Here is a 26745-nt window from a genome sequence, read left to right as displayed (position 1 = left end):
AGAGAAAAAAAAACTTTTAGGGATTTTAGAAAGTCGATTGTGAAGCCCTATAGAAAAATTGGAAATTATATAGAAGAGATTACAGTTCTACACTGCAGTGTCCATCATTTCTGAGTGAGAGATTTAAAAAGAGAAGCTACTTTAGTCCCACTGTGGCCATGCCAATGGCCATTTTGAAATGAAACATTCTAGTCTATTTGGAGAGTCTTTGCTGTAAATGGACTTGCAAACGAGAGCCTCAAAATTCTAACTTGGACCTTGTCAGGAAAAGGGATTTATGGGTGGCAAACTGTAGGTATGCACCTTGGGAAATTAAGTCAGTCAAAAGAAAGATATCTATAATGTGAATGTCTGGAAAGCCCCACACAACCTGAGGTTTGGCTCACAGGCATTGCTCTCATAGCCAGCCCATTAAGTGTGAAATACACTTCAGAAAATAGAAAAACAAAGTGGACTGCTGCCACATTATTTGTGTTGCCTCAGTGCTAATTCCTCAAGTGGCTATTGAGATTCAGGACAGATCTCCAAAGGCTCCAGCTCTTGGAAACCTCATCGTGCAAAGTAATAATGAATGTTTTGAGTTAAACACACGGTTAGTTAAACATTGCCAGTGTTTGAGCCTAGTTCCTTAAAGTACACATTATTTTGCCAAAGTGTCTCTTATGTGTTGTAAAAATCATTTTTTATTGACCAGAGACAAAACCGCATATGTGTTGACTACTGACTACTGTTACTGTGTCCTCTTGAAAAATATGTAAAACTATTAGCAACATTAATCGTCATAATGAATAACACATGCACTATGCCTGGGAATTCGAGCAAAAATCATGCATGTGAAATTAAGCAACCCCAGAGCAGGAGGGTCTGGACTCAAACATAACTAAAATCAAGCTCATTTGAAATGCAATGTAGACACGTGTCTACATTACATTTCACTCACTGGATTTACACTGACTGGACACTTTATTAGGTACACCTGTAAAACTAATGCAATCCAACACAGCAGCTCTGCCATGAATTCTTCTTTTACAAAGTTATTATTTCTTAGTTTTTGTTGCAAAGTCAGAAAGATGATAATTCACTGTATGTGTATTATTAAGGTCATGGTGGGTGGAAGAGTCACACTGGAGTGCATTATATCAAGAGGTTTATATGTGTATATTTATAAAAACAGGTCTAAGGTGATGTTCAGTCTACTGCATACTACAGGTTCAGTCAGACCAAAGATTGCGTGGGAACAAATCATGTATGGAAATCCAGATACTGGTGCTACCCTGACTTGTGCCCAAAACGCACTTATTAATCTTTTTGCCTTCAGCAGGTAAAACAAGCTCTGCTGAGCTGACTTCACTTGACATGATCATCCCACTGTTTGACCCTATAAAAAACTGCATGTTAAAAATCACTACCATGCTGTGATGTTAAACAATGTACAATTATATAGAAGAAAAGTGCAAACAAGTCCAGAAAGTCCTACACTGGAGCTGGAAGCCACAGTTTTATTTCAGATCTACTGTGCTGTTATTGTCCAAAGTGCCCCAGTTTACACTACAAGGGTTAGCTAAAGTAAAATTCACCTCCCCACACAAGCATATAATAGTGTAATAGATAGACCACATCAAAGTGAATGGATAGCTATAGAAGGGACAGTTTTAAAACTCAGTCAGAGCAATTATAGGAAAAAACAATCTTCCATTAGAGAACTGTTCTGATTCTGATTCACAGCATGTGACTTAAGGAGCAAGAAAATACACACACAAATATTATCAGTGTCCATACACCTTAATTGCCAGAACCTCGACAGAATACTAACGTCAGGACACACAATGTTATGTGCGGTTAAACCCTTATGTGCTCGTTTATAGGCACATATCAGATCATAATAAAAACCTCGACTGTATTCCTATTGTGTACATTCCAGTAGGTAATTTTAAAATGTCTTTTGCTGGTTAAAAAAATCCCAAGCTGTGTTAGGACATAAAAAGGCAGATGAGGTGACAAACTGATATCCCATTGCTGCATATGTCATGTTTGCAACTGTATTTGAAAGCAGAAATGCAGTAACCCAGAGTTATGAATGGGACGATGCGCTTAAATGCAGGCAATATGAGATGAATGTATGTTGACAAGACTTTCCACAGGACTACTACAGATTGTGGGTGCTTTGAGATGCCTTGAAGGAGAGAATCCTCACTTCATTAGGTGGCAGCGAGCTCACCAGAGATCAAGAGAGCAGCTCACCAGAGGAAGGGGGTCAGTTGTGGCAGAGAGAGAAGTTTAAATTAACATCCAACCCTCAGAACACCATAGTCTGCCAGAGCAATGTCTGACATCTAAATCCTAATCAAAGAGAATCCAGGTTTGAAGGGTTAGAAAATCCAGGTAATATCAGACTGATACTGGCTACTTACTAAATATCACTTATGTTTATAAACCTTATATCATATATTTTAACTGATTACATATTTAAAACAACCATTTATGATTTCTTTGGTAATCAGTTTACAAAGATCTAAAATGCTGTTTCCATTTCTTTTTAATTACTTTAATCACTCTCTGCTGAGCTGCTTTGCTCACAGTCACAGTTACAGTTTCCATAGAAAGACACTGGAGCGTAAACACAGTGAACATGAACGCCATGGCCCATATATAAGCTAAATGGGAAGAGTGCTGAAACAGAAGTACAGCTGGAATCTTAAAAAGTAAGCTGGGTAAAAACACTGAAGAGTGTGGAGTTACCTGTGATTAATAAATTGATCATGTCATAAATTCATCATAATGTACATTTTCACAACTGTAGTTACTCAGAACAACAGATTAACGTCAAGATGTCTTAATAATGGCTCATTCCCAATCTCTCTTTTCGCAACTCCTTAAGAGGAAATACAAACGGAAACTGTATTTTTGCTATTGAGAGGACAATAAGACAGCAGATAAGGACAGAGGAAATGATTCAGGTTTGGGTTAATAAGGAAACAGAAAATTAGGAATAAAAGGCTCATTCCAAATAAAAGCTTGGCTCTGCCAGAATTTATACTATCCTAAGTAGAACAAATAACAAATACTGTTTAAAAGGCCAGTATGAAATGGCTTTTTCAGTGCATCGTAGCTTTGCAAATGAGCCATTACCAAATTAAGTGAATCACATTTTTTAAGCTTTAAAGCTATAACAGCTGAATGGCTCCAATCTTCTGCAAAAACACAGAAAATAGAACAATTTTTTTAACACAAGCAAAGAAGACATAAGTTCTTTCAAACCTTTACTTATTAGTCATACTCTTAGTACAACAACAAGTTGAAAAAGTCTAGATGGATTTTTATAAAGTAAAAACAGAAACGATTGATTACATTATACACCCATGTGACAAAACCAACTCTTAAACAATTTTAATCAATGACCTTTACCTTAAGTGCGGTCTGAATAAAACTGTGAAGATCTGTGAAGATTCAAAGAGGCATGGTGCACCTCAGACGGCTTTGGATGGCTAAAAGATAAAGAGGGATGTCCAAACCACCCATTTCTCACTTCTGTGGCTGCATCTGGGGTTGCATAAAATAGCTTCACCCACACAACACAGTACACAGAAACTGTAGTCTTCCACGCAACAGATTACCAGTCCAGAAAGCAGTGATTGATTCCAGCATGTTGCCGCTGCTGCGTCCATATGAAGTGACTAATATGCTCTACATCTCTCAGGTGGTTAACACATTCACAAGAAGGAGTCATTAATTCAGTTAAGATGATAGGCTTTGTTTACAAGGACACCACAACAGGAATGAAGGTAAGGGGCCTCAATGGAATAAAAATAATGCTTTTAAAACCACTGACGTGTTTGTTGTGGTCAATAAATCTATGAACTGAGAAATTACAGACATTGAACATGAATATACTAATGGTGGCTCTATAATATAGAGCAAATTCTGCTTAAAGATCCCATGCACCATTTTTATAAACAATGCGATTTCATTAACACAGTGATATCAAATTCCTCTGACTCAATCAGTATACACCATGAACAGTACATCTATGTTTCACACGTATGGAGATTAAACAGTAGCCCCAACATGCATTTTAGCAAGATACATCTAATCGCACAACTTATATGAACAACTAAAGACAGATGAATACCAAAGATTATACTGGTGAACAAACTAACAATATCCTGTTTTGTTCACAACAAATCATTTTGAAACAGTACAACTGGACTTACCTATCTTCTTACAGCGCTCCTCTCCTCTGTTGTGCATGATGATTGGCGAGTAGATGAAGGGGCTGGCAGTCGACATATTCTGTCCCAGCAGGCCTTTCACCTTGTGGGGGCGCAGACTGACAGGCAGATTGAGGAGCGTCACTGATCTAACGTAGGCACCGCAGGGGGACAACCAACAATGACCTGCATTAGTTAGAGTCATTTTCCTCATGCATTTAAAAATTAATCCACCAATGTCAGAAATGGGTTTTCATGTGTATTTTGCAAGTTATTTGGTGCAGTTTGGTGCAGAGTTCACAGTACAATCCAAGTGAATGTGATGAATATTCGTTATTCTTACAATATAATGCAAAAGATTTATAACTCTGCTCCTTCTTAAAGGTTACAAAGTCAGCAAACAATAATAACAGAAGTACAGGAACATAAGAAGTACTCTGTAGTTACCCAGACCAAAGGCCCATTAACTTACCCACAAATACAAATCTATTTGATTATACGGACAGGATACTTGCACAAGAGAACCCACATTTATGAAGGAAAAGTTGCTTATAATATGACACCAACATTTCACTTTGTAATAAAAAGGTTTAGTGGTTTGGCAAAAATGACTTTCTAAGTAAAGGATCTAAACACTTACCTGAAAGAAAGTTTTTATTTGTTTTATCTATTTTATTGTCAGCTCTCTAGCACTTCTGCTTCCACAGTAGCCTACTAACTGCAGGTTGGGCAGAAGAACTGTTACTCACTCAGAGCTTCTGAACTTATAAGTACAATAATCTTTTATTCAGAAATTACAAACATGTTTGGCAACACTGGTTTTTCATGTGAATTTATTTAATAGCTATTGTTTTTTGAGGCAGATATGGGATACAAGTGACACAGGTTGATTCTTGTTCATTAGCTTTTTTCGTGGGTAAGCACTTTATCGATATCCCTGCCCCTATCAGATCACTGTTTCCAGTGTTGTATGTTCATAATAGAAGGCTACTAGGTTTATATGTTCATATTTATTCCTGTGTGCGTATGACTGTCCATTTTCAACCAATTCAGTTGTGAATAGCTCTGTGACTCATGTTTTCCTCTCCCCTTTTTTGTGATGTCAGGTTCCATTTGACATACAACTCCCTAACAAAAAACAACTTTAAATGTTAATGTAATGTAGTGCATTTTTTCAAAAACTAGTTTTGGAATCATTTTCAAAATCTTTGAATAGCGTAAACATCAAAGGCACCAATATTATATATAGTATTAGTATTTTATTTTTTTTTATACATCCTTCAGCAGCAACAGCTAACGGACTGCTAAACTTTGATGTGTCAATGTTTACTGAATCCAAATTTCTATGATCTGGAAATGGATATTAAGTTAAAAATCAAGCCAACACTACAAGATAGACATACAAAATAGCAGCACACCAATATTTTCTAGCCTTACCGGACTATGGGGAGCTTTGTAAAAGGCACCGGAGGCAGCTTCAGGCCATCGGGAAGGGTGATCACCTCCATTCCACCTGGACACTTGGAGGTGTAGTTCTCCAGACTTTGGGTCACTTCTTTCTTCTCTGTGAATGCAGAAGAATATAACGGCAGGAAAAATCAATGAGCATTTGGACAGAGCACATAAAGTAATCTATACATACAATTATCCACAGATCAGACAACAACAGTTATGACATAACAATTCCCTTTACAGTGCCCCACACACCGATAATTTGACTTCTATCTCTGCCATAAAGATTTCATGTGTGTGATATAAATTAACCAAACATTAATGACCTGTGAGGTCTCTCTCTCTCTCAGCAATAAGAGTTCCCAGCCTTCAAGCAAAACTGTAAGTTTTATTGTACCATCAATACCTCTTGGGAGAACATTACAGCTCACCCAGCTGTAGAATTTGCTTTTGCTCTGCAGGTTTCTAGAGTGTCCATCAAGTAGAGAGAGACATTTGCTTGTAATGATTTCAAACAGATTTATACCACCTCATAGGAGGACACTAGTGGGCTTTTTGTATAAATGAAAACTGCTGCATTGCAACAAAATTCAATAAGATAAACTGTTAACAACTAGAATACTGGAAAACAGACGATCATTATTGCATAATCCAAAAGACCAACTTATACAGTATGCTGTACATATGAGATGAGATGATGATGCTTTTATTAGGAACCAAAAGGATGGATCCAAGGGTCTTATGTCTCTTAGCAACAGGAAAACTTTCCATATAAATATGTTAATGTGTGAATAGTCTACAAACCAGGAAACAAAAATCCACCATGAGTACATCAGAGTGAAAACAAGAAGAGATTAAATGACTGAAGAAAGGTCAGGGTGAGGGAACAGGAGGAGGAAAAAATTGAAAAAGGAGGTGGGAAAAAGATAGAGATGGATAAAGGAAGGAATCAGAGGGACAGGGAAGAAGCATAGCAGGAATAAAATAGCCAGAGATGAATGGAGTGATATCTCTACTGTCCTCCTTAACTGTCTCCTGGCTCACCGCTTTCTTGACTGATGACATATTTGTCCATTTTTTTCTTTTTTGCCATGTCTGAGTGTTCACAGCTGAAGTGTGTTTTGGGGCCTTTCACAGGACTGAAAAGCTGAACAGTGGTTTGTGCTCACAGATGTTTCCATGTCCAGTATAGATTTTAATAATCACTTTACAACAACACCAGTTCTGAAAGTCAATTTTACATTTAGTCAGTTTTCAATTAATTTTTTTTAGCAGAACTGAAGGTGCTAGAATACAAGTGAAGCTATAAACCCACTGATTCTAGTTTTTCACTTTGAAAATAGAGCGCCCTGCTTTACGATCATGCTTAGTCACATTTAACACCCAACGCCTTGACAGGTGAGGCAATACACTAATTGTCACCAAAGGTTTTTACAGTGTGAATATACTTACTTATACTGGAATTAGCTTTTCCTTTGGCTCAGGTCATTCGCCATGATGCCAGAAAACTGTTATTTACGCTTTGTGCAGAACATATACTGCATGGATATCAGTAGAGAGCTGAGTTAATGGTGAGTCCAATTGCATTTTTCAACATTTGTTAATCTGTCCTTGGTCAGTGCTACAGTAGCTCCTTGAAATCTGATAGTGTGTCAGAGCTCTTAGATAATCAAACCCGTGGGTAAAACTGGGAGAAAAATATTTATTTTCTTGTGTTTCTCCACTTTTCCCCTACCTTTGTGCCCTTACATACACAAGCCAGGAAGCTGCAACACACTGTCCAGATAAGCAAAGAAACATCTTTACACTTAACAAAAAGAGAGGAGAAAAGGTGCGGCTTATAATAGTTCACTCGCCTCCTCAAACAAAGGACCTCATCTCCAAGTGTCAACCATCACAAGGAAAAATAACAGTGGGAGGCAGGATGACGGGCAGCATGTGTAAAAGTTTGCTGGGAATCATCTTCTCTGAAAACTGAGCTTACATCTCTATGTTTAATCTGCCTTCATCAAACACGTTTCTTTGCAGCCCTTCACAGGTAACCACTTCAACAAGGATGCACTTTAAAAAGTATAATGTGACCCAACATTAATTTTTCCTGAATAATCTGTGTTCATCATTAGTGTGATGACAATAAGAGAGTTCAGGTATTCTGACAGGATTCAGCCAACACATGTCCTAAGGCAGCATGTGTCAACAAAGTTCAATATGAAACTTTATGACAGCTTAAGCTCCATACAAAGGAATATAACATGATGGTTGCTGTAAGGGATACTCTGTGACCGCCAAACATACTGATTCATTTTTAGATGATGCAGCATAACCCCAGTCTTTTAGACTCTGCACAGTTTTTCTCCCCACCTTCCTGTTTTGCACAGATGAAGTAGATAGCTCAAGTTTCTGGAAAATGGTTTACACTTACTTTTACAGTTAGGATGACAGTTTTTACAGATTGTTGTGAATGTGCACATTTTATTGTGAATTATTATTGTAATTATGTCATAAAAGCTTTTTTGTGTCAAATTAACAACAATTACCTCAGTAAGAAATCAACCCCACGTCTCTGTCTTTTGGGAGCAAATCAATGCGTCATCATGATACCAAAATCTTTTTTAAGGCTTACAAAACTTTTATTTCTGGTGAAGCAAAACTAAATTGCAAAACCCATTATCCACAGAAAAGGGAAATTTGTGGCACAATTATCATTCTAAAAATTCTTTTAAGGATTTCATCACTTGATCAAATAAAGAAAGCAGAGAAAGAAAAAATATTTTTCTATACCAACCGTGATCCTTAGACACTATTTTACAGATATTGCTGGGAGAAGGTGAGACTACAGCTTCAAAAATCTGAAATAACCGTGCAGACAATGGCAACATTTTCAAAGAAAGATTTATCAAATTATGTTACTACTGACAAACCACAAACAGACACATCAACAGTTTTATAAATAATTTAGATTTTTCTAGACGGTATTTTCAGCAAGAAGCCTGCAGCAAAAAAAATACTGCAAGTGAAACATAAATCATCAAAACAATAACTCCGTGGTAAAAAAAAAAAACAGTCCTTATACACTGAAAAGTGAGCTGAAATGATGACATTAATCTTTCTGTGCCATTTAAAAGTAAACAATATCAAACTTATCCATCTCTTTTGAGCTTTGAAAACTGTTGCATGCACAGCTACCACTTGTTGACTTTTGACTTGTTGACAAGTCACTTGTCTGGATCTAGGGGACTATTAGGACTGAAGTAGTAGTAGTGAATGTAGTATCCTGTAGTAAATGTTTTTTCTCATCATCTTATCAAACCACATGTTTATTTACACGTAACCAGGACTCAAATAGGCCTTTTACATGCAGCAATTTGCAAAACGCTACAGACAGAAAAAGTAGCAGAGTGGAGTGGCTAGGTGAGGGGGTATATAAAAAAATTAAATTCCCCGCTCGCTCCTTCCTTGGAGCGGTCTTATTCCTTCAAGCTCGGATCCTCTACCAGAGGCCTGGGAGTTTAAGGGTCCTGCGCAGTATCTTAGCTGTTCCTAGGACTGCATTCTTCTGGACAGAGATTTCAGATGTTATTCCTGGGATCTGCTGGAGCCACTCTCCCAGCTTGGGAGTTACAGCCCCCAGTGTTCCTATCACCACCGGTATCACTTGTGCCTTCACCTTCCACATCTTTTCCATCTCTTCTTTCAGCCCTTGGTATTTCTCAATCTTCTCGTCTCCTCGGTTACTTAATAGGGCACTACAATCTAGGAGTGCCATTATCTCCCTTGACAACCTTTATTAATGTCGTCATCACAAACGTGTCCAAATGCATATACCTGTCTATTGTTACTTAAACACAGTTCACTTATATTTCCAGATTTATCGTTTAAAGAAAGAAAGGGACACCATCTGCCCTTGGTGTAACTATTACGAGTCTGAACACCCCAGACAACAATATCAATTTACTAGTTACAATTTTGCCATATGATGCAACAATTACACTGGTCATTGCAACTGCTGAATTAACTACAACATTATTTTCTGAAAATATCAGTGATACATAAACATACTGTATTTTCTGTGTCTGTTGAACAAATTCTGGTCAGTGGTCAATGAGACCAATAAAAGACCTGGTGGTAGATTTTTTCTACATATCATGCCATGCTGTGTCTCCACAGGTCCTGGGAGCTATGCAGTTAAAGAGCACCACAAAAAGCAACAACACCAATCACCTGAGACACATAAAAGTCACAACACAATTATAATGCTGTTGGTAATCTGATAGCTGGCCAGGTAAAAACTAACAACAGGTCAAATAAAGCACAAGATTAGTGTGTATAGTATAGTAAACGTGGTCCATAGCCATTGTCAATAAACTTAGAGGAAAAAAATCTATACATGCCTATAAGTTCACATTATAACAGCGAGAAACTGTCTCGAGAACTGTCCATACTCATTTGTTAAAGAAAGCTCACTCACAAATCCCTCGCACATTGCCAGCAGCTTTGTTTCAGATGTAAGCAGTTTTGTCCTGAGAGGAAAAAAGCAAAGCAAGCTCAGTTGTGTCCACAGAATACAAGCGTACTCTGCTGCTCATGTTTTTCCCCTTATTGTTGTTATTCAACATTTCTGCCTTATAATTATGTCCCTCACTCACAGCGTTCTCTCAGACAGTCCTAGAATCAGCCATAATTAGCCCTAACCAAAACCTTGTCATGTCCCAGAGGAAGACCGGCTGGGAGTCATCTTCAATTCTAGCATGGATAAAAGGGTAAAGGATTTAATAAAACATTTGACTAACATTTCTAACAATAACTAGCCAAGGCTTAAAAAGGTACAACCAGCCAAACCAATTCAGACATGGAGCTCCTGTGAGGGATGTGATGACATTTAAACTGGAAAGAAAGGCAGATGGCATTTAGCCTAAAAGAAAATGTGTTTTCTTAAGCAGCAGTGTTTGACTTAAGCAGCCAACACTAATATGTGATATTATCAGGGAGATGATATCTATAGTTCTACTAGTCATCTTTTTTTATTTTCCCTTTCCCTCCATTCTATTTAACTCTATAATATAGTGGCTCCAACAAATTAAAAAACTCCAGACACAATTAAATGTATGTCTTTGGAATCTTGCCCTTGTTATCACCAGTGTCATCACAGACACAGATTTATCATCATGAAAAATTAAGATGATCCATGAGGTGTAATGAAATCCGTCACTTGGTGCGTTTACATGCACTCAAGTAACCAGGTTGCTGAGAGAAACCAGGAACAAGTTTAAATGCACTCAGGAAACCTGGTTATTTATATATGATGTCTCCTCTACCCTGAGCTGATTTTAAAAGCATGGTCTATAGATTTGAGCTGTACAGAGACAGAAAACACAGCTTTCTGATTGCTTTTGTTTTTCTTTCTTTCTCTCTCTCGCTCTCTTATGTCGGGGAGGTGACTGACCGCACTGTGAGAGAGACATACAGATTGTCACAGTGCTCTTCCTTACATCTTACATCAAAAACTGTGTGAATTAAAGAAATCTGGAGTGAAAAGTGACTTACAGTATTTAGACCTCTACGGGGAACTTTGTGTTGGTTTCAGTTTTAGTTGGACTTGATTTAAAAATTATTGCATCGCTCCCTGAAATGACGTCTCCTTTCATCCAGCCGCACTTCTCAGCTGACAGTAGTAGAGTGGTGAGTGTCAGCATCCATTGTTATGCACATGCGCTCTTGTAAAAAGAGGATTAGAAACCCAGTTACACATTTACATGGCAGAGTAATCAAAGTTCTCTGGGAAAAATCTACCTGGGGTAATCTGGTTTCTCTAATCCCCTACCCTGATTGCAGTATCTAGGCTTCATGTTTAAAGCAATTTCTCCAAGAGGATCAATATAGTATGTCAAAATTATCATTATCATTACATGACACTTAAGAAATCAGCTTTCTCGAGAAAGCCGACTCTAACTTGGTTACAGAGATTTTGTGGGGTTGATGTGGATGGACGCAGCGTTTTACAAAAATCCTTTTGAGCTTCTCAAACAAGCCAGCTATGTAACTAATAACAAATTTCTTACATTGGCCAGGAGTCTCAGACTGTTCCATTGTCCCACTGCCTTGTTAAAGGCCTACTTAGGTTATCCACAGACCTTAAGAGATGTCTACAGACCTGTCTTCTTCTTGGCTTCTAATCACAATGATGTCACGGTCTATTCTTTACCAGCATTCACACCACTGATGCCTTAACCAGTCATAAGGACATACTGTATAGCCATACTGGCCGCATCACTAATTCAGGAATATTCTGGGATTTTTTCAAATGCTAGCTTTAAAGTGTTGATGATTGTGATTGAGGTCACAAGTCCCTTTATTGGCTATATTTTAAAATATGCATAGCCAGTATAATTATACTTTAACTCAGCATATACTAATATGTAGTGTGTAGTGTAGTGTCTGAATAAAACAATTATTTAAAAGAAATATTGATTTCTATGACACACTTGCACATGAGGATTCCTGCTGAGAACAGATTCTCCTGATAACTGTAGCAGAATCATAAACTCCTTTCTTGTCCAAATCTATTCCAACCTTGAAGTATATAGTAACAACACAAACTCAAACACAATTCAAAATGGGCTTAGAGCAACCTACAATAACCTTTCTGACATTTTTAATATTACACTGCAGATGAGAGTAGAGGCAATCAAAGAAGGGCAACCAAACTGCACTAGGCAGCTCACTGAGCACAAAAAGTTCCACCAAGTAAATATGAAATGGTATTTTACTGTAGCAAGAACCACTCCAGAAGTCATCTTACAAGGTCAATTTCCCATAGTGAGAAAATACCCAGCACTGGCAATAGTAATTACATCATTTGGTAGTGTTTTTCTAGCCCTTGAAGTGTGTAAGGCTGTAGATGGAAATATAATTTCAGCAGGACGGTTTCTAAGAAAGCTTGCATCAGCAGCACCCTACAAAACAGAGCTACAGACGTTCCTCTGTGATGTTTAATATTTTATACTGTTTGCTTCATTTCATTCATACCTCGTCTGCTTCTCCCTCCCTCCTTTCAGTCTCTCATTCTGTAGCCAACCAAGGATTACACCAGTCTCTATTGTGTGGCCAGTGGACCGTCTGGCTCACACTGCCTCAGTAAAAACCATATCTGCTGGCTACACAGGAACTCTGGTCAGTGCACAATGTTATACTCCCCACCAGCAAAAAAAAAAACTGGCTTTGTTGTGGATTGAATACTATTAAGTACAAGGTATAATACTGCAATCACTAAAAGATATGGTGGAAGTTTCTAGACTTATTTATATCTGAAATGGAAGCTAGAAGCACATCACAGGGTTTTAAATTCTATTAAAAAAATAAAAAAAAGTGTACTATTGCTTTTTTCAAGCTTCTTTCTGTTTATTGTGTGCTGACCTTGATCGGACAGGAAGTCCAGCATGGTCTGCAGCAAAAAGGACAGGTGGCGTACTGAGAGCCCGGGGTTGCCCATGCGACGGGAGGCATACACCAGTTCATGCAGGAGGCGCATCTGTACAGCAGCCCAGCCTCGGTGGGTACCTGAGAGAGGGATGACAGAGAGAAATTCAGTAACAGAACTGACAAGGCTCATTGCTGACATCTGTTGTTACACAGCTATCATATCAGTTTAGCACAATATTATCTGCAGAACCAGTCACCTTGCATAGTTCAACTGACCAACATCAGATATTATGTTCCCATTTTAGATGAAAAAAATGTTTCCCTATTGGAGAATAATATAACCAGCTCCCAGTTCAGGTTCTGGAGGAAAACACCCTCTCTGCATTTAAGACTAGACTTAAAACTTTCCTTTTTTTATAAAGCCTATAGTTAGAGATGGATCAGGTGACTCTGAACCATCTCTTATGGTTATGGTTATGCTGCTTAGGTTAGTCTGCTGGTGGACCTCTACTGATACACTGAGCTCCTCTTCTCTGTCCTCTTGTCTCACACGTAGTTATACTTCCTCCTCTCTGTGCTTTTCTGCAGGTCCTCTAAAGGGAGTTTTACCTCTTCACTGTTGCCCAGTGCTTGCTCAAACGGGATTGTTGGGTTTTCTATATAATTCTGTATACAGTTATACTACACTGTAAAGTGCCTTGAGATGACATCTGTTGCAATTTGGCCCAATACAAATACAATTGAATCGAATGGAGGTATAAGTTGTTGTATAGGTTTTTAATATAGAGCATGTTTTTATTTTAAATCCAGCTGTTTTGATTTATAAATCAAAACAGGTAGTTGGTGCCTTTAATAACCATATTTTGTCATTTTTTCCACCTAATTCCACTGTTGTTAAATGATTGTGTTACTGTAGTTTGTTTCATGTTTTTTGTGTTTTTGTTTGAATGATGATCAATTAAATCTTATCAGACAATGTGAAATTTTGCCCAAATTGGCATAGCGTGATGTATACTGACAGTTTAAAATTATTTATAATAACACTGCGATATTAATTTCAGTCTTAAGCCTACATTTAGCACAAATGCCTGGTAATTACAACTACGCATACCATAATTACCCTCAAATATATTCAAAGACAAATATTAATGCTTGAGATGATTCAACAAGTGTGGAAGAAACCTTCGCAAGACTGGATATGGCATATGTAAAATGCCTTACATACATAAAGGCCACACATAATTAGATAATAATCAAGTGTTTGTTGTCTTTTAAAATTGAATCGTCTCTATTGCAGTCATATGTGCTAGTTTAGCCAGTGTTGTCTGTGCTGCACAGCTCCACATGACATCTTAATAACATTCTAGCCTGACACCAACTGTTACATAAGACCCTTAGCCCCCTACAAGATCCCCTGCTCCACTCCACAGCTGTCGACTGTTGACTCACTGAGTGGGAAAGAAAACTAGAGAAAAGATGTGTCGGGGAGGCCGAGGGGGGCAGAGAGAAGAAGGGATGATATTCTTGTAAACACATGGATGTTTCCCCAGCCTAAATACAACTTTCAATAAAGTCAAATAATGGCAGAGATGCTTTTCAGTTGTCAGCATTTTTCTACCATGATTATAATTTAGCCTGACTTCTTCTGTCATCTTTACAAACTCTAAATGCAATTCCTCCAGAAGCTATTTTTTGTGGTGAAACTGCACACACTAAGCAGTCTAAAAATAGCTGACTTCCACCTGTCTGCCAAAACCAGCACTTATCTGGAGGACAGTAATCCAAAGGACATTTTGGATTTTTGGAGGTTGTTACTCTTGCTCCGACACGAAAGATGATTTCATTTGTGGTATTTTCAGACCTGAACTGGAGGTGTCTGGCAATCCAATTAACACACCACCAAGATAATGAGTGTGGTGCCACAGCCATGCACTCGCACTGTCATGCAAAACCTGACTCAACAGACACCTTTGGATTGCCTCTGATTAAGGGGGATTTTCTACCTTGGGGAGTGATGACATGCAACACTGTTCAGCTGAGTAACATGGTAAATTACAAAAAAAGAAATTCCACAAATTTCCGTAACAGCACGACAGTACAACAGTACAGAACAGAAAAAAAAAGACAAAAATAACAGTGTGTCCTCCATCTCTGGTAAGGAAGGGGAGTAGTGAAAAATGGCTTGTGAGACACCTAAAGTAAAAAGTCATTTACTCCAATGTATCTCAGGTACCTCCTGAGCTCCACAGGTACCTAGAATTTGGGATTGCAAAATTGAGCCCCATTTTCTTTCTCATTTAAACTTACCTCTCCAGGTGATTGCCTGAAAAACTTCAACCTGATCCCTTCTGCCAAAGACTTACAACAATCATTACCTACTTTCCCATCAGCCCTGTGGGGACTGATGAGCAGACACCAAGGTCTCTGGTTGGGATCTGATGTTATATTAGTGTAGAGAGAGTAATGTTACAGTGTCTAAAGTAAAGTATCATGGGCAGAGGTGTACTCAAATGTACTAAATGGTGGAAAAATGGAAGAAGTGACTTTCAGTGGATGTAAGGTCTGGAATGTGGACTTAGAGAACTGGCAAAAATCTCTTAGTTTGTCGATAAGTGTATAATGCCACTTAACCAATAAACAGACTGACACCCTGCAAACACCTTTATCCACAGCTTTATCAGTTACCCATGTGTCCCCTGTGTAATACTGAGGTGAGCTGATATGTTAGAATAATGTAGTGTTACCAATGTGCCTCTAATGTTCCTTACAAATATCTCCTAACAAACAAAATACAGAGGACTAAATTGGTTCCTGTAATTTGCCATAAGGTTTCAACAGCTTTAACAATAAATGTGCCGCATTTTCAATAATGTGGCATAAGTTATCATCAATTTTCCATGTACAAATGAGCTTAATTGGCAAATATAAATTCATATTTCATTTAAGAACCTTAATGCATAGCCAGGAAGAACCAAGATTTAAACTACTGACATTGCAGGTCATGGCATGGGCTCTCAAACATGCCACTTTCACCCCAACTCATACTAACAACTGTTGGTGTACACTGATCAGCCACAACTTTAAAACCACCTGGTGGTTGCAATGTTGTGGCTCTTTGCGAAGTTACAGCTGAATGGTTTATGTCCTTTTGTGTACAAGCTGAAAGGCATTCTTGGCAAAGAGTTCAAGAGTAGAACTCCATACTAACAAATCAAAACGGCACCTGGAAATTCCTTTGACCATAGCCAAGTCTAGGAAAAAACATGATGCCCTACAGCATAGGGAATAAGGATAAATTTAACACATACATATACTGTGGCAGGAATTATCTGGTTTTCTGCATTAATGTAACGTTTTCTGATCTTCATCTAAGTCTAAAATATAGTATTAAATATAAAGTATTAAATATAATGTGCCTAAAGTAATAACACACAAACAATTCTGACTGTAGATTCTCTGAAACCTCCTTTTGGCGAGCCATGGCCAAGCTCATCCTTCTTGTGCAGAGCAAACTCCAAAAGTTAAACTGGTTTTTGTCAGTTGAAGTAGCTCTAGTCCACAGCTCCAAATTAATTTTACTTTAACTAGTTATGCTAACACCTGAGTCCAATAAGCTTCTTTGAGGTCATTAACAATGGGGTACACATACCTGTTCCACTTGCACTGTGAAAAAAAAAAAGGAAAAAGACCTGAAATCTTTTTTGTGTTATTACTTTAGGCACATTGTATTTGTTAATATTCTTGACTTAGATGAAGATCAGATCACATTTTATAGCAAACAAAAACACAAACATAAAATTCCAAAAGGTTCACATACTTATTCTTGCCACTAGGTTAGCCAGACTACTATGGCAGAGTTGTAGAGAGTGCAAAGACAGTGATAAATACTATACAAGAAAACCAGCTTTAAAAAAAAAAAAAAACAAAGACGAAATTAGAATCACAATGTTTCCCTGTATTATTCAGCCTTACGTAATGTTTCAGCCAGGGGTATAAGTAGCTACCCATGTGACTGTACTCTAGTCCATCATCAAAAACAACTTTTTGGTTTAAGTGCAACCATTTTACCTTAAAGAGCCAGCAACATTCTATTCACATGTATAAAAAAGCAAGGCCACAGATTAAAAGCATATCAGAGAAAATCCTCCCACAGTGTACCTTGAATAACAATTACAAGAGAAAATATGGACATCCCAGGGCTTTTCTGTGAGCACTGTCTTTTTACATTGCAAGCATTTGCCACAGAGTAGCTGCAATGAGCTGGGGTCAAGAGGCTGTGAAGCCAAGAAGCTTATCACTACCCATAGAGTCTACAAAAGTCAGAGTCAGGTCTCAGCTGCGCCTTTTTTTTGAGCAAAGCGGTGCCTTGAATGCCGAAACACCCTAAAGGAACACTCTTGAAAAAAAGGTTGAGGTGAAATGAAGTGAGATTTTTCATCTCCTTATTCTGTTTAATCTGTGTTCACACAATTGCCAATTACATATTCTAGATCATGCAAGAACATAAAGCTATCAATGACTAAAAAAATCTTTTCACCACATTAAATCATTTGTGATGCTAAATTCTGAGTTATGGTGCTGATTTGTATTAAATAATTATTATTTTTATTATTATTATAAATAAAAAGGCACAAGTGGTACCGGTGGTGATAGGAACACTGGGGGCTGTAACTCCCAAGCTGGGAGAGTGGCTCCAGCAGATCTCAGGAATAACATCTGAGATCTCTGTCCAGAGGAGTGCAGTCCTAGGAACAGCTAAGATACTGCGCAGGACCCTCAAGCTCCCAGGCCTCTGTGTATATATGTATGTATGTGTGTATATATACCCATATATACAGTGAGGGAAAAAATTATTTGAACCCCAGCTGATTTTGTAAGTTTGCCCACTAACAAAGAAATGATCAGGCTATAATTTCAATGGTAGGTTTATTTAAACAGTGAGACACAACAATGACAAAAAAAATCCAGAAAAATGCGTTTCAAAAAGAGTTATAAATTAATTTGCATTTCCATGAAGGAAATAAGTATTTGATCCCCTATCCGTCAGCAAGATCTCTAGCTCCCAGGTGGATCTTATACAGGTAACGAGCTGACATTGGCAGCCCTCTCAGCTCGTTACCTGTATAAAAGAGACCTGTCCACAGAAGCAATCAATCAATCCAGATTCCAAACTCTTCACCATGGCCAAGACCAAAGAGCTTTCCAAGGATGTCAGGGACAAGATTGTGAACCTACACAAGGCTGGAATGGGCTACAAGACCATCGCCAAGCAGCTGGGTGAGAAGGTGACAACAGTTGGTGCAATTATTCGCAAATGGAAGAAACATAAATTAACTGCCAATCTCCCTTGGTCTGGAGCTCCATGCAAGATCTCACCTCGTGGAGTTTCAATGATAATGAGAACGGTGAGGAATCAGCCAAGAACCACTCGGGAGGAACTTGTCAATGATCTCAAGGCAGCTGGGACCATAGTCACCAAAAAAACAGTTGGTAACACACTACGCCGTGAAGGACTGAAATCCTGCTGTGCCCGCAAGGTCCCCCTGCTCAAGAAAGCCCATCTACAGGCCCGTTTGAAGTTTGCCACTGAACATCTGACTGATTCAGAGGAAGACTGGGTGAAAGTGTTGTGGTCAGATAAGACCAAAATCGAGCTCTTTGGCATCAACTCAACTCGCTGTGTTTGGAGGAGGAGGAAGGCTGCCTATGACTCCAAAAACACCATCCCCACTGTCAAATATGGAGGTGGAAACATTATGCTTTGGGGGTGTTTTTCTGCCAAGGGGACAGGACAATTGCACCGCATCAAAGGGAGGATGGATGGGGCCATGTACCGTCAAATGTTGGGTGAGAACCTCCTTCCCTCAGTCAGGGCATTGAAAAGGGTCGTGGTTGGGTACTCCAGCATGACAATGATCCAAAACACACGGCTAAGGCAACAAATCACTGGCTCAAGAAGAAGCATATTAAGGTCATGGAGTGGCCTAGTCAGTCTCCAGACCTTAATCCCATAGAAAATCTGTGGAGGGAGCTGAAGGTTCGAGTTGCCAAACATTGGAGAGGATCTGCAAAGAGGAGTGGGCCAAAATCCCCCCTGAGATGTGTGCAAACCTTGTGGCCAACTACAAGAAACGGCTGACCTCTGTGATTGCCAACAAAGGTTTTGCCACCAAGTACTAAAGCACGTTTTTCGAAGGGATCAAATACTTCTTTCCTTCATGGAAATGCAAATTAATTTATAACTCTTTTTGAAACGCATTTTTCTGGATTTTTTTGTCATTGTTGTGTCTCACTGTTCAAATACACCTACCATTGAAATTATAGATTGATCATTTCTTTGTTAGTGGGCAAACTTACAAAATCAGCTGGGGTTCAAATAATTTTTTCCCTCACTGTATGTATGTATATATACACACACACACACACACACACACATATATATATGTGTGTATATATATACATATACACACACATATATATATATATATACATATACACACATATATATATATACACATATACACAGATATATATATATATATATATATACACACATATACACACATATACACATACATATAATATACACATATACAATTATATATATACACAAATATTATATACATATATATATATACATATATATATACATATACACATATATATATATATACATATACATATATATATACATATACACTATATATATACATATACATATATATATATACTATAACAATATATATTACATATACACTATATATAGACATACACACATATATATACATACAATATATACATATTTATATATACACATAATACATTATAAATTATATATAATAATATAACATATTATATATATATAACATATGATATATAGATCACACACATATATATATATATATAAAATATATATAAAAATATATATATATACATAAATATATATATATATTACACATAGATATATATATATATATATAAAAATAGATAATAGTATATTATATATATAAGATATATATATATATATATATATATAATATACACATACAATATATATATAGATATATATCATATATATAATATAATATATATATATATATATATATAGAATATATAGATAAATACATATATATATATATATATAGATATATATATAATATAATAAATAACTATGATATCAATATATATATATATATAACATAAATATATATATTATATATATATATATATAGACACATATATATATATATAGATAGAGATATATATTATAAATATATATATATATATATCTATATATATATATATCATTGATTTATCTATTTATAATATACTTTATATAAATATACATATCTACATAGATATATGTATGTATATACACACCCACCACAAGTCACTTTGGATAAAAGTTCTGCTAAATGACTAAAAATAATGCATAATGTATTATTGGTTGTCATTGTATATTATTGTCTTTATATTACAATTATATTTTACTTTAATATACTCTATATATTTCTCCCACTGAGTATTATACAGTGAGAACGACTGCCTACCTTTGCTGAAGTCCTTGATCGAGTGAAAGCTATATCCAGGTAACGTCTCCAACAGCAGTTTGTAGCAGGCCCTCCATCCTGGCTCAGGGATGGTGGGAGCCACACACTGCATGGCTGCAACACGCTTGAAAAATGCTGACTTGCGATGGAAACCAATCAGTTCGTAGAGCTCAGAGAGGATGCTGTAGCGCTGGATCTTCTCTTCCTCTGACAGCTGCAGTTATTAAGAAAACATTGAAGACCCAACCCCCTAAGTAAAAATGAGTTATCTTATTGTTGCTTGACTTTGATACTTGACACTGGGAGGCTGTTTTCACATTTATCAGCTAAAGGAGGAATAATTCTCTGACTTAAGATGTGTTTAAGACAATTTTGGGACATGTCTAGTTTGGAAAGTAATCCTAGCTATAAAAGTGGGCTATGGAATGTTGAAAAAAAATAAATGGGATTGCTTCTCACATAAAGAAAGTAGGTTTAAGTAGGTTTAAGCATATACATAGGAAACAGTTAAAGTAACAGTTCACAATTAAACCAGATTTTTTTTATTAATAGAGAACTGTAACAAAAGTGAGGTTTTTTTTTTTTTACTGTGCTTTTGAGATAAGCGAAAGACTTTCTGTAGTCACCCTGATTCAACAGCACAGCTTAATACCTGTGGACATTAATCATCCTGTGTAGCTGAAAAAACTGTTTGCCAGTCAGATTGTGTACCTGACCCAGGTTGATATAAACAGCATTCTGCAGAAACTCTGAGGCCTCTCTGGCCCTCTTCTGAATGGCTAGCACTCGGACTGCTTTTACACATGCCTCCAGCTCGATCACACCTGCGTTCTTATACTGTGGGAGATAAGAGGAGGAGAGGGAGGGAGAGAGGCTCAGTGTTAATGAAAAATGAATAGTCACTGAGGATTGTCTTGACTTGTACACCCCACCTCATAATACGAAGAAATGTTTTCCATTATCATATGACCACCCTCATCAGTCACTGCACACGTGGGAAGACAGACAAGTGTGATAACTTGGATCCCCTGTCGCTCGTTTTTCAGGCTTTCCCAGAGACTGTTCTGTTTGTGCTTCAGCTGAAAACCTGAGCAGCAGCTGCTGGTGCTGCTGGTGCTGATGCTCAGGCTTCATGCTGTGAACAAGTGTGTGTATTTTTTATCGTGCCATTTCTCAACTTCCTTCCACTTCCACCTTCATTGTCTCCTTATTAAAATTCAATTAATATCTGAATGGCTATGTGTTGAGATGTAATTTAATTCTGAATGAACTAGCTACAGGTAAAAGAGCTCAGGGAGGTCAGCGCAAAAAGCCAATTATAGTAATGAAGATAAAGCACAGCATTGCTCCTGAATAGTTTGGCAGCATAATAAGCCTATTCTTTAATACTGTTCTTTGTGGCTCTGTACAGGTTCAGTGGTCAAAAGAGAGTGCCATAACACTAGGAACACATTGCTAAATCAAATACTGCCCTCTGGTGAGAAGAAAAGCTACTACTACATGGACATGTAGTGCTGGTGTTATATCAAAGCAACCTGAAAATGAACACAACAGTGCACAGCCATTAATCTAAAAGGCAGAGTCAAATTCAAAATTCTCATGTTATGTTTTAGAGCTCTGGGATGTTGGGGACAGTAGCATATTTATCAAATCTAAAATCAAAACCATGCTCTTGAATAAAAACAGCACAAAGATGTCATAAGCACCTGTCTAGATTATCCCACTGCAGCCCTTTATCAGCAGCACAGGTGTGAGGTCTTTAGAATTTAGTGCTCCTCACTCAAAACTTAACAAGATGATGTTGCTTTTAGGTTGTGGTTCCTAAATTGCACAAATAATCCAGGACCTAAAAAATAAAACTGACAGCTTAGCAAAAGTCCCAAACCAACAATGCCTCTGTACACTCAGTACTATATGATTTTTCGACACTGTGGCACCTAGCCCTAAGTGCATTTGTTTCTATTGAAGATAGACATCTTTTAAAACTGTTTATGCCACATAGAATAGCTATTTATTACCCATTTCATCATACAACCAAAGGGAAAAAAAATAACAGTCTAGAATTATTAATTGTTACCTTTGTTTTGGTACTTAACAGCAATAGAATTCCTAGTAATATAATGGACTTACTAGTGCCATGAAATGTTTTGTTTAAACAATTAAAAATTATGTTTATATTATTTATCTGTTTATTGACACTGGAGACAAAGGCTTCTTAGTCTCTTTGGCTAGCAGTGCTGACAGTGAAGGTCTAAGGGTGTGAGCTGAAACTCCATGAAATTATCCACTGTCCTGAGAATTCTACTTAGAGTTTTGTAGGTGAGCAGACAGGTGAGCAGACATTCAGATAATAGTAAGGTACTGTAGAACTAACATTTCTGCACATGACAGGCAAGACATGTCAGATTTTGGTTAATCAACGACTTTTTTTTAAGGAAATTTTATTTACCCTAAAGGCCAAGTCACACATTTGATGCAGGTTTTGCATCTATTACTCGCATTACTTAGAGAGCAGATAGAATTCCATTTTAATAAATAAATCAATTCACACTGACGCAGACACAGAACACGCAGCATGATCTCCCCAAACAGCTATTTATATAAAAGCCGTTGCAAACTCTCAACCTGGTGTTGATCACTGTTCTCCTGTCGACAGACTCACAGGCCACTGTTCTGATGACAGTGATGCAGTTCAGAGTCAGTGAAATGTGAGTTCAGTAGAATTTAGGCTGTTTTCACACCTTAGTGCGTTTGCTTTGGTCTAAATCATGATGATGAGTTTCTAAACTTGGAGCATTTTCCACTTGACTGGGTTTTTTTTTTTTTTTCACAAAATTCAAGTGAACTAAAATGCATCACGTCAAATCACAACAGAACATTCTCTCTGCAGTTTTTGCCAGTCAAAGTAGCTCTAGTCCACACCTCTAAACCGACTGTCTTAATTTAGGCTTACACCTGACTCCAATTAGCTTTCTTGAAGGCTAGCACTATGAGGCTTTTATGGTTGTTCTCAAGAAAAAAATAAAAAAAAGAAAGATCAGACTACATTTTATGACAAATTAATGTAGAAAACCATGAAATTCCAGAAGGTTCACATACTCTATCCTACCACTGTATAAACCAATGAAAGGTCAACAGAATTACCTTTTAAGATCTTAGATCCTTAAATTACTGCAAATTCAGCACGAGGCCTACTTGTTTTTTGACTGTATTTGGTTTTATTTACTGTTCTTACACTGTATGTTGTGTTTTTGGCGCTTACTTTGAAGCACTCTGTCTGGCCTTAAAATGCTTTATAAATTTACTTCACTTACAGTATGAAAAGCATTATTAACAGCTCTTCGAAGATTACGTGAGGATTAGGAAAATACTGAACTTTGATATGCTGAACCAATATGTGCTTTTAAAAAAAAATTCATTCACTTCTAGTTTGTGGTTGGTACCTTTCCATAGTAGGAGATGGCCTCTTTGTACTTGTCAATAATGTCTTCAGGACTCAGGCAGTTCTTTGCTCGTCCAATCTCTGTGCTGGTGTCTGCACTAATACCATTGGCTGTGAGAGCACCTACATTTAAAAGAGAATGATACATAATTAGTAGTAGTATATGACAGACAACAGGGTGACCAGTCTGTTTTGTGTGCCACAAAAGGAGAGGAGATGACCAGAGAGGCAACCGGAGAAAGGGAACATTTTATTCACTTCTTATTCTCTAAAGCCTCCTCGCTGACCATCACCACAACATGTATACATGTATACATATATATTTAATTATACTGTACATTAAATAAGACACAGATGGACAGTGTTTGAAATGTTCTCATAATAGGATTGTTAACACAAATAACAGATGAATGAAAGCATGTGAATGCTGTATTTGTAGTTCTGTGGCCTTTCATGCTGTTTAAAATTAAATGTGAATCATCTACACCCCCTTCCCTACTCTTTATCACTCAGTCGTAGATACTATCACTAGTTAGGGATATTGTGAATATTCTGAGGTTGACAGCTTCTCTAAAATGTGATAATATTATATTGATAGCTAACATCCCAGAGAGAGGCACACTTCCACCTAAAATGTTTCAAAAGCACTTGCAAGGTGCATCTCTAAGGCAAAGCTGATTAGAATACAAATACCAATTGAGAATGCATCGCCTAGCAACGGGGCTATGTCCATAGCAACACTGTGATGCTGTCTAATGAAATGCAGCACTGCACTATTTCTTGGTCAAACTGCACGTGCAACATAAAAAACTAGAGTTACTGCATCACAGCTGTATGCCCTTGCCAGCCAGTAAAGTTGCATTTTACATGCATATTTGCCCAGACCTTTAATCATTTTGTGCATGAGTCCAGTTTGACATTTGTCCCACATGTAATGGAATTTTCTACAGGCATTGTTGACATATAGCCTTAACATGAATATAACACGTCCAAGGTCACAATAACCTTAACCTTGACATTCAAAACCTAATCAGTTCATCCTTGATTTCAACTGGAGGCGTGTGCCAGTTTTTAAGAAATTCCATCACTGGATTTTGCAAAATGTAACAGACACAAGGTCACAGGGGACTTCAACCATCAAAGTCTAATCAGTTCATTCTTGAGTTCAGGTGGAAGCTTGTGCTAAATCTGAAAAGCTGAAGAAACTACCTTTTTGCATTTCTGCAACATCTAATTCACAAAAAATAAACAGGCGTGAGGTCAGTGACCTCGACCTTTGACCACCAAAATTTTATCAGTTAATCAAAGTAGACTAGTTGGCAGAGCATGCAACCAGAATTTGGTAATTCTAGTTTCCTAGTCTATGATAGTGAGCAGTAAAAAGCAACAGTGAGTATTACCAAGCAGAAAATCAAGGTGCACCTAGAGTGTTGGTTTGGTACCTGCTGGTGCTGCTACAAGTAAATTTGTTTTCACAGAGGTCCTTTTTTTAATAGGGTTAAGATTAATGTGATCAAGACATATTTAATAAAGAAAGAATAGACTGGTCATTGTAAGATCTGGTCTTCAGTGGTGTGCTTATGTAATACCGATTATTACAAATGTAGCTGTGAGCAAAAAAGGTGATGTTAAATAACATAGGAGAACACTGCCTGTGAGGAGAAAAAAATATCACTTGATTACAATAAACGATAAACAATAGGAATAAAGATTCTGGACATGCAGAATGAAAAATGGCATAGAACATAGGGCCACAAGCAAACAGAGCATATTAACAGAGTGTTGTCTGCTGGAGCTAAGCTGGTTAGATATACCATACCTGGATCAATGAGAACCTCTTGAGCCCCTACAGACAGAAAGAAAGAATGCAGATTGACTCCATGACACAAAATGTTAGCAGTGTTAGTCCCCACAGTCTGTAATGGCTGCTACACCTGTTTTACAAAATACACTGATCAAAGCCACAGTCAGTTTTGGTACACAACCGACTTCAACCACATTCATTTCTAAAAGCCAAATTATTTTTGCTTTGGTAGAAAATTATTCAAAGACAATTTGATGAAGTCAAAGAACTGTGGTTTAAGCTTTTAAAATTAACATATTTCTTTGTATTTATTGTTTTGTTGTTCTTTCACAACAATGTCCATCATATTAATAAACTAAATTAATTAAAAAAAAAATAAAAATAAAAAAAAAATAAAAAAAAAAAAAAAAAAAAAAAAAAAAAAAAAAAAAAAAAAAAAAAAAAAAAAAAAAAAAAAAAAAAAAAAAAAAAAAAAAAAAAAAAAAAAAAAAAAAAAAAAAAAAAAAAAAAAAAAAAAAAAAAAAAAAAAAAAAAAAAAAAAAAAAAAAACAAAAAAAAAAAAAAAAAAAAAAAAAAAAAAAAACAAAAAAAAAAAAAAAAAACAAAAAAAAAAAAAACAAAAACAAAAAAAAAAAAAAAAAAAACAAAAAAAAAAAAACAAAAACAAAAAAAAAAAAAAAAAAAAAAACAAAAACCAAAAAAAAAAAAAACAAAAAAAAAAAAAAAAAAAAAAAAAAAAAAAAAAAAACAAAACAACACCCCACAACGACAAAGACTAAAAAAAAGAAAAAACCCCCAACCACACCCCCCACACCCACCACCCCAAGCAACAACACCACACACCCCCCCCCCCTCCCCCACCCCCCCCCC

General features: G+C 36.9%; 1 protein-coding gene and 1 long non-coding RNA gene across 3 annotated transcripts in view; both read right to left on the bottom strand.

Moving 5' to 3' along the window:
- trappc9 (trafficking protein particle complex 9) overlaps positions 1–26745 on the bottom strand; it is a 174271-nt gene that overhangs the window by 133692 nt on the left and 13834 nt on the right. For both annotated transcript variants that reach the window (XM_026347506.1, XM_026347507.1), the window contains 3 exons: positions 13074–13217; positions 5646–5772; positions 4212–4357 (listed from right to left, as the gene is read on the bottom strand). In XM_026347506.1, the coding sequence (XP_026203291.1) occupies positions 4212–4357; positions 5646–5772; positions 13074–13217 (417 nt within the window). The remainder of the gene's footprint in view (positions 1–4211; positions 4358–5645; positions 5773–13073; positions 13218–26745) is intronic.
- Positions 21345–25919, bottom strand: LOC113153747. The gene is made up of 3 exons (XR_003297981.1): positions 25891–25919; positions 24073–24194; positions 21345–21466 (listed from the first exon to the last, which is right to left on the bottom strand). It is a non-coding gene; the product is annotated as an uncharacterized LOC113153747 (long non-coding RNA).

Source organism: Anabas testudineus, chromosome 11 (genome assembly GCF_900324465.2).
Source record: "Anabas testudineus chromosome 11, fAnaTes1.2, whole genome shotgun sequence".
Classification (NCBI taxonomy): domain Eukaryota; kingdom Metazoa; phylum Chordata; class Actinopteri; order Anabantiformes; family Anabantidae; genus Anabas; species Anabas testudineus.
The sequence above is the reverse complement of the archived record's forward strand: the minus strand, read 5'-3'. Positions and strand labels throughout refer to the sequence as shown.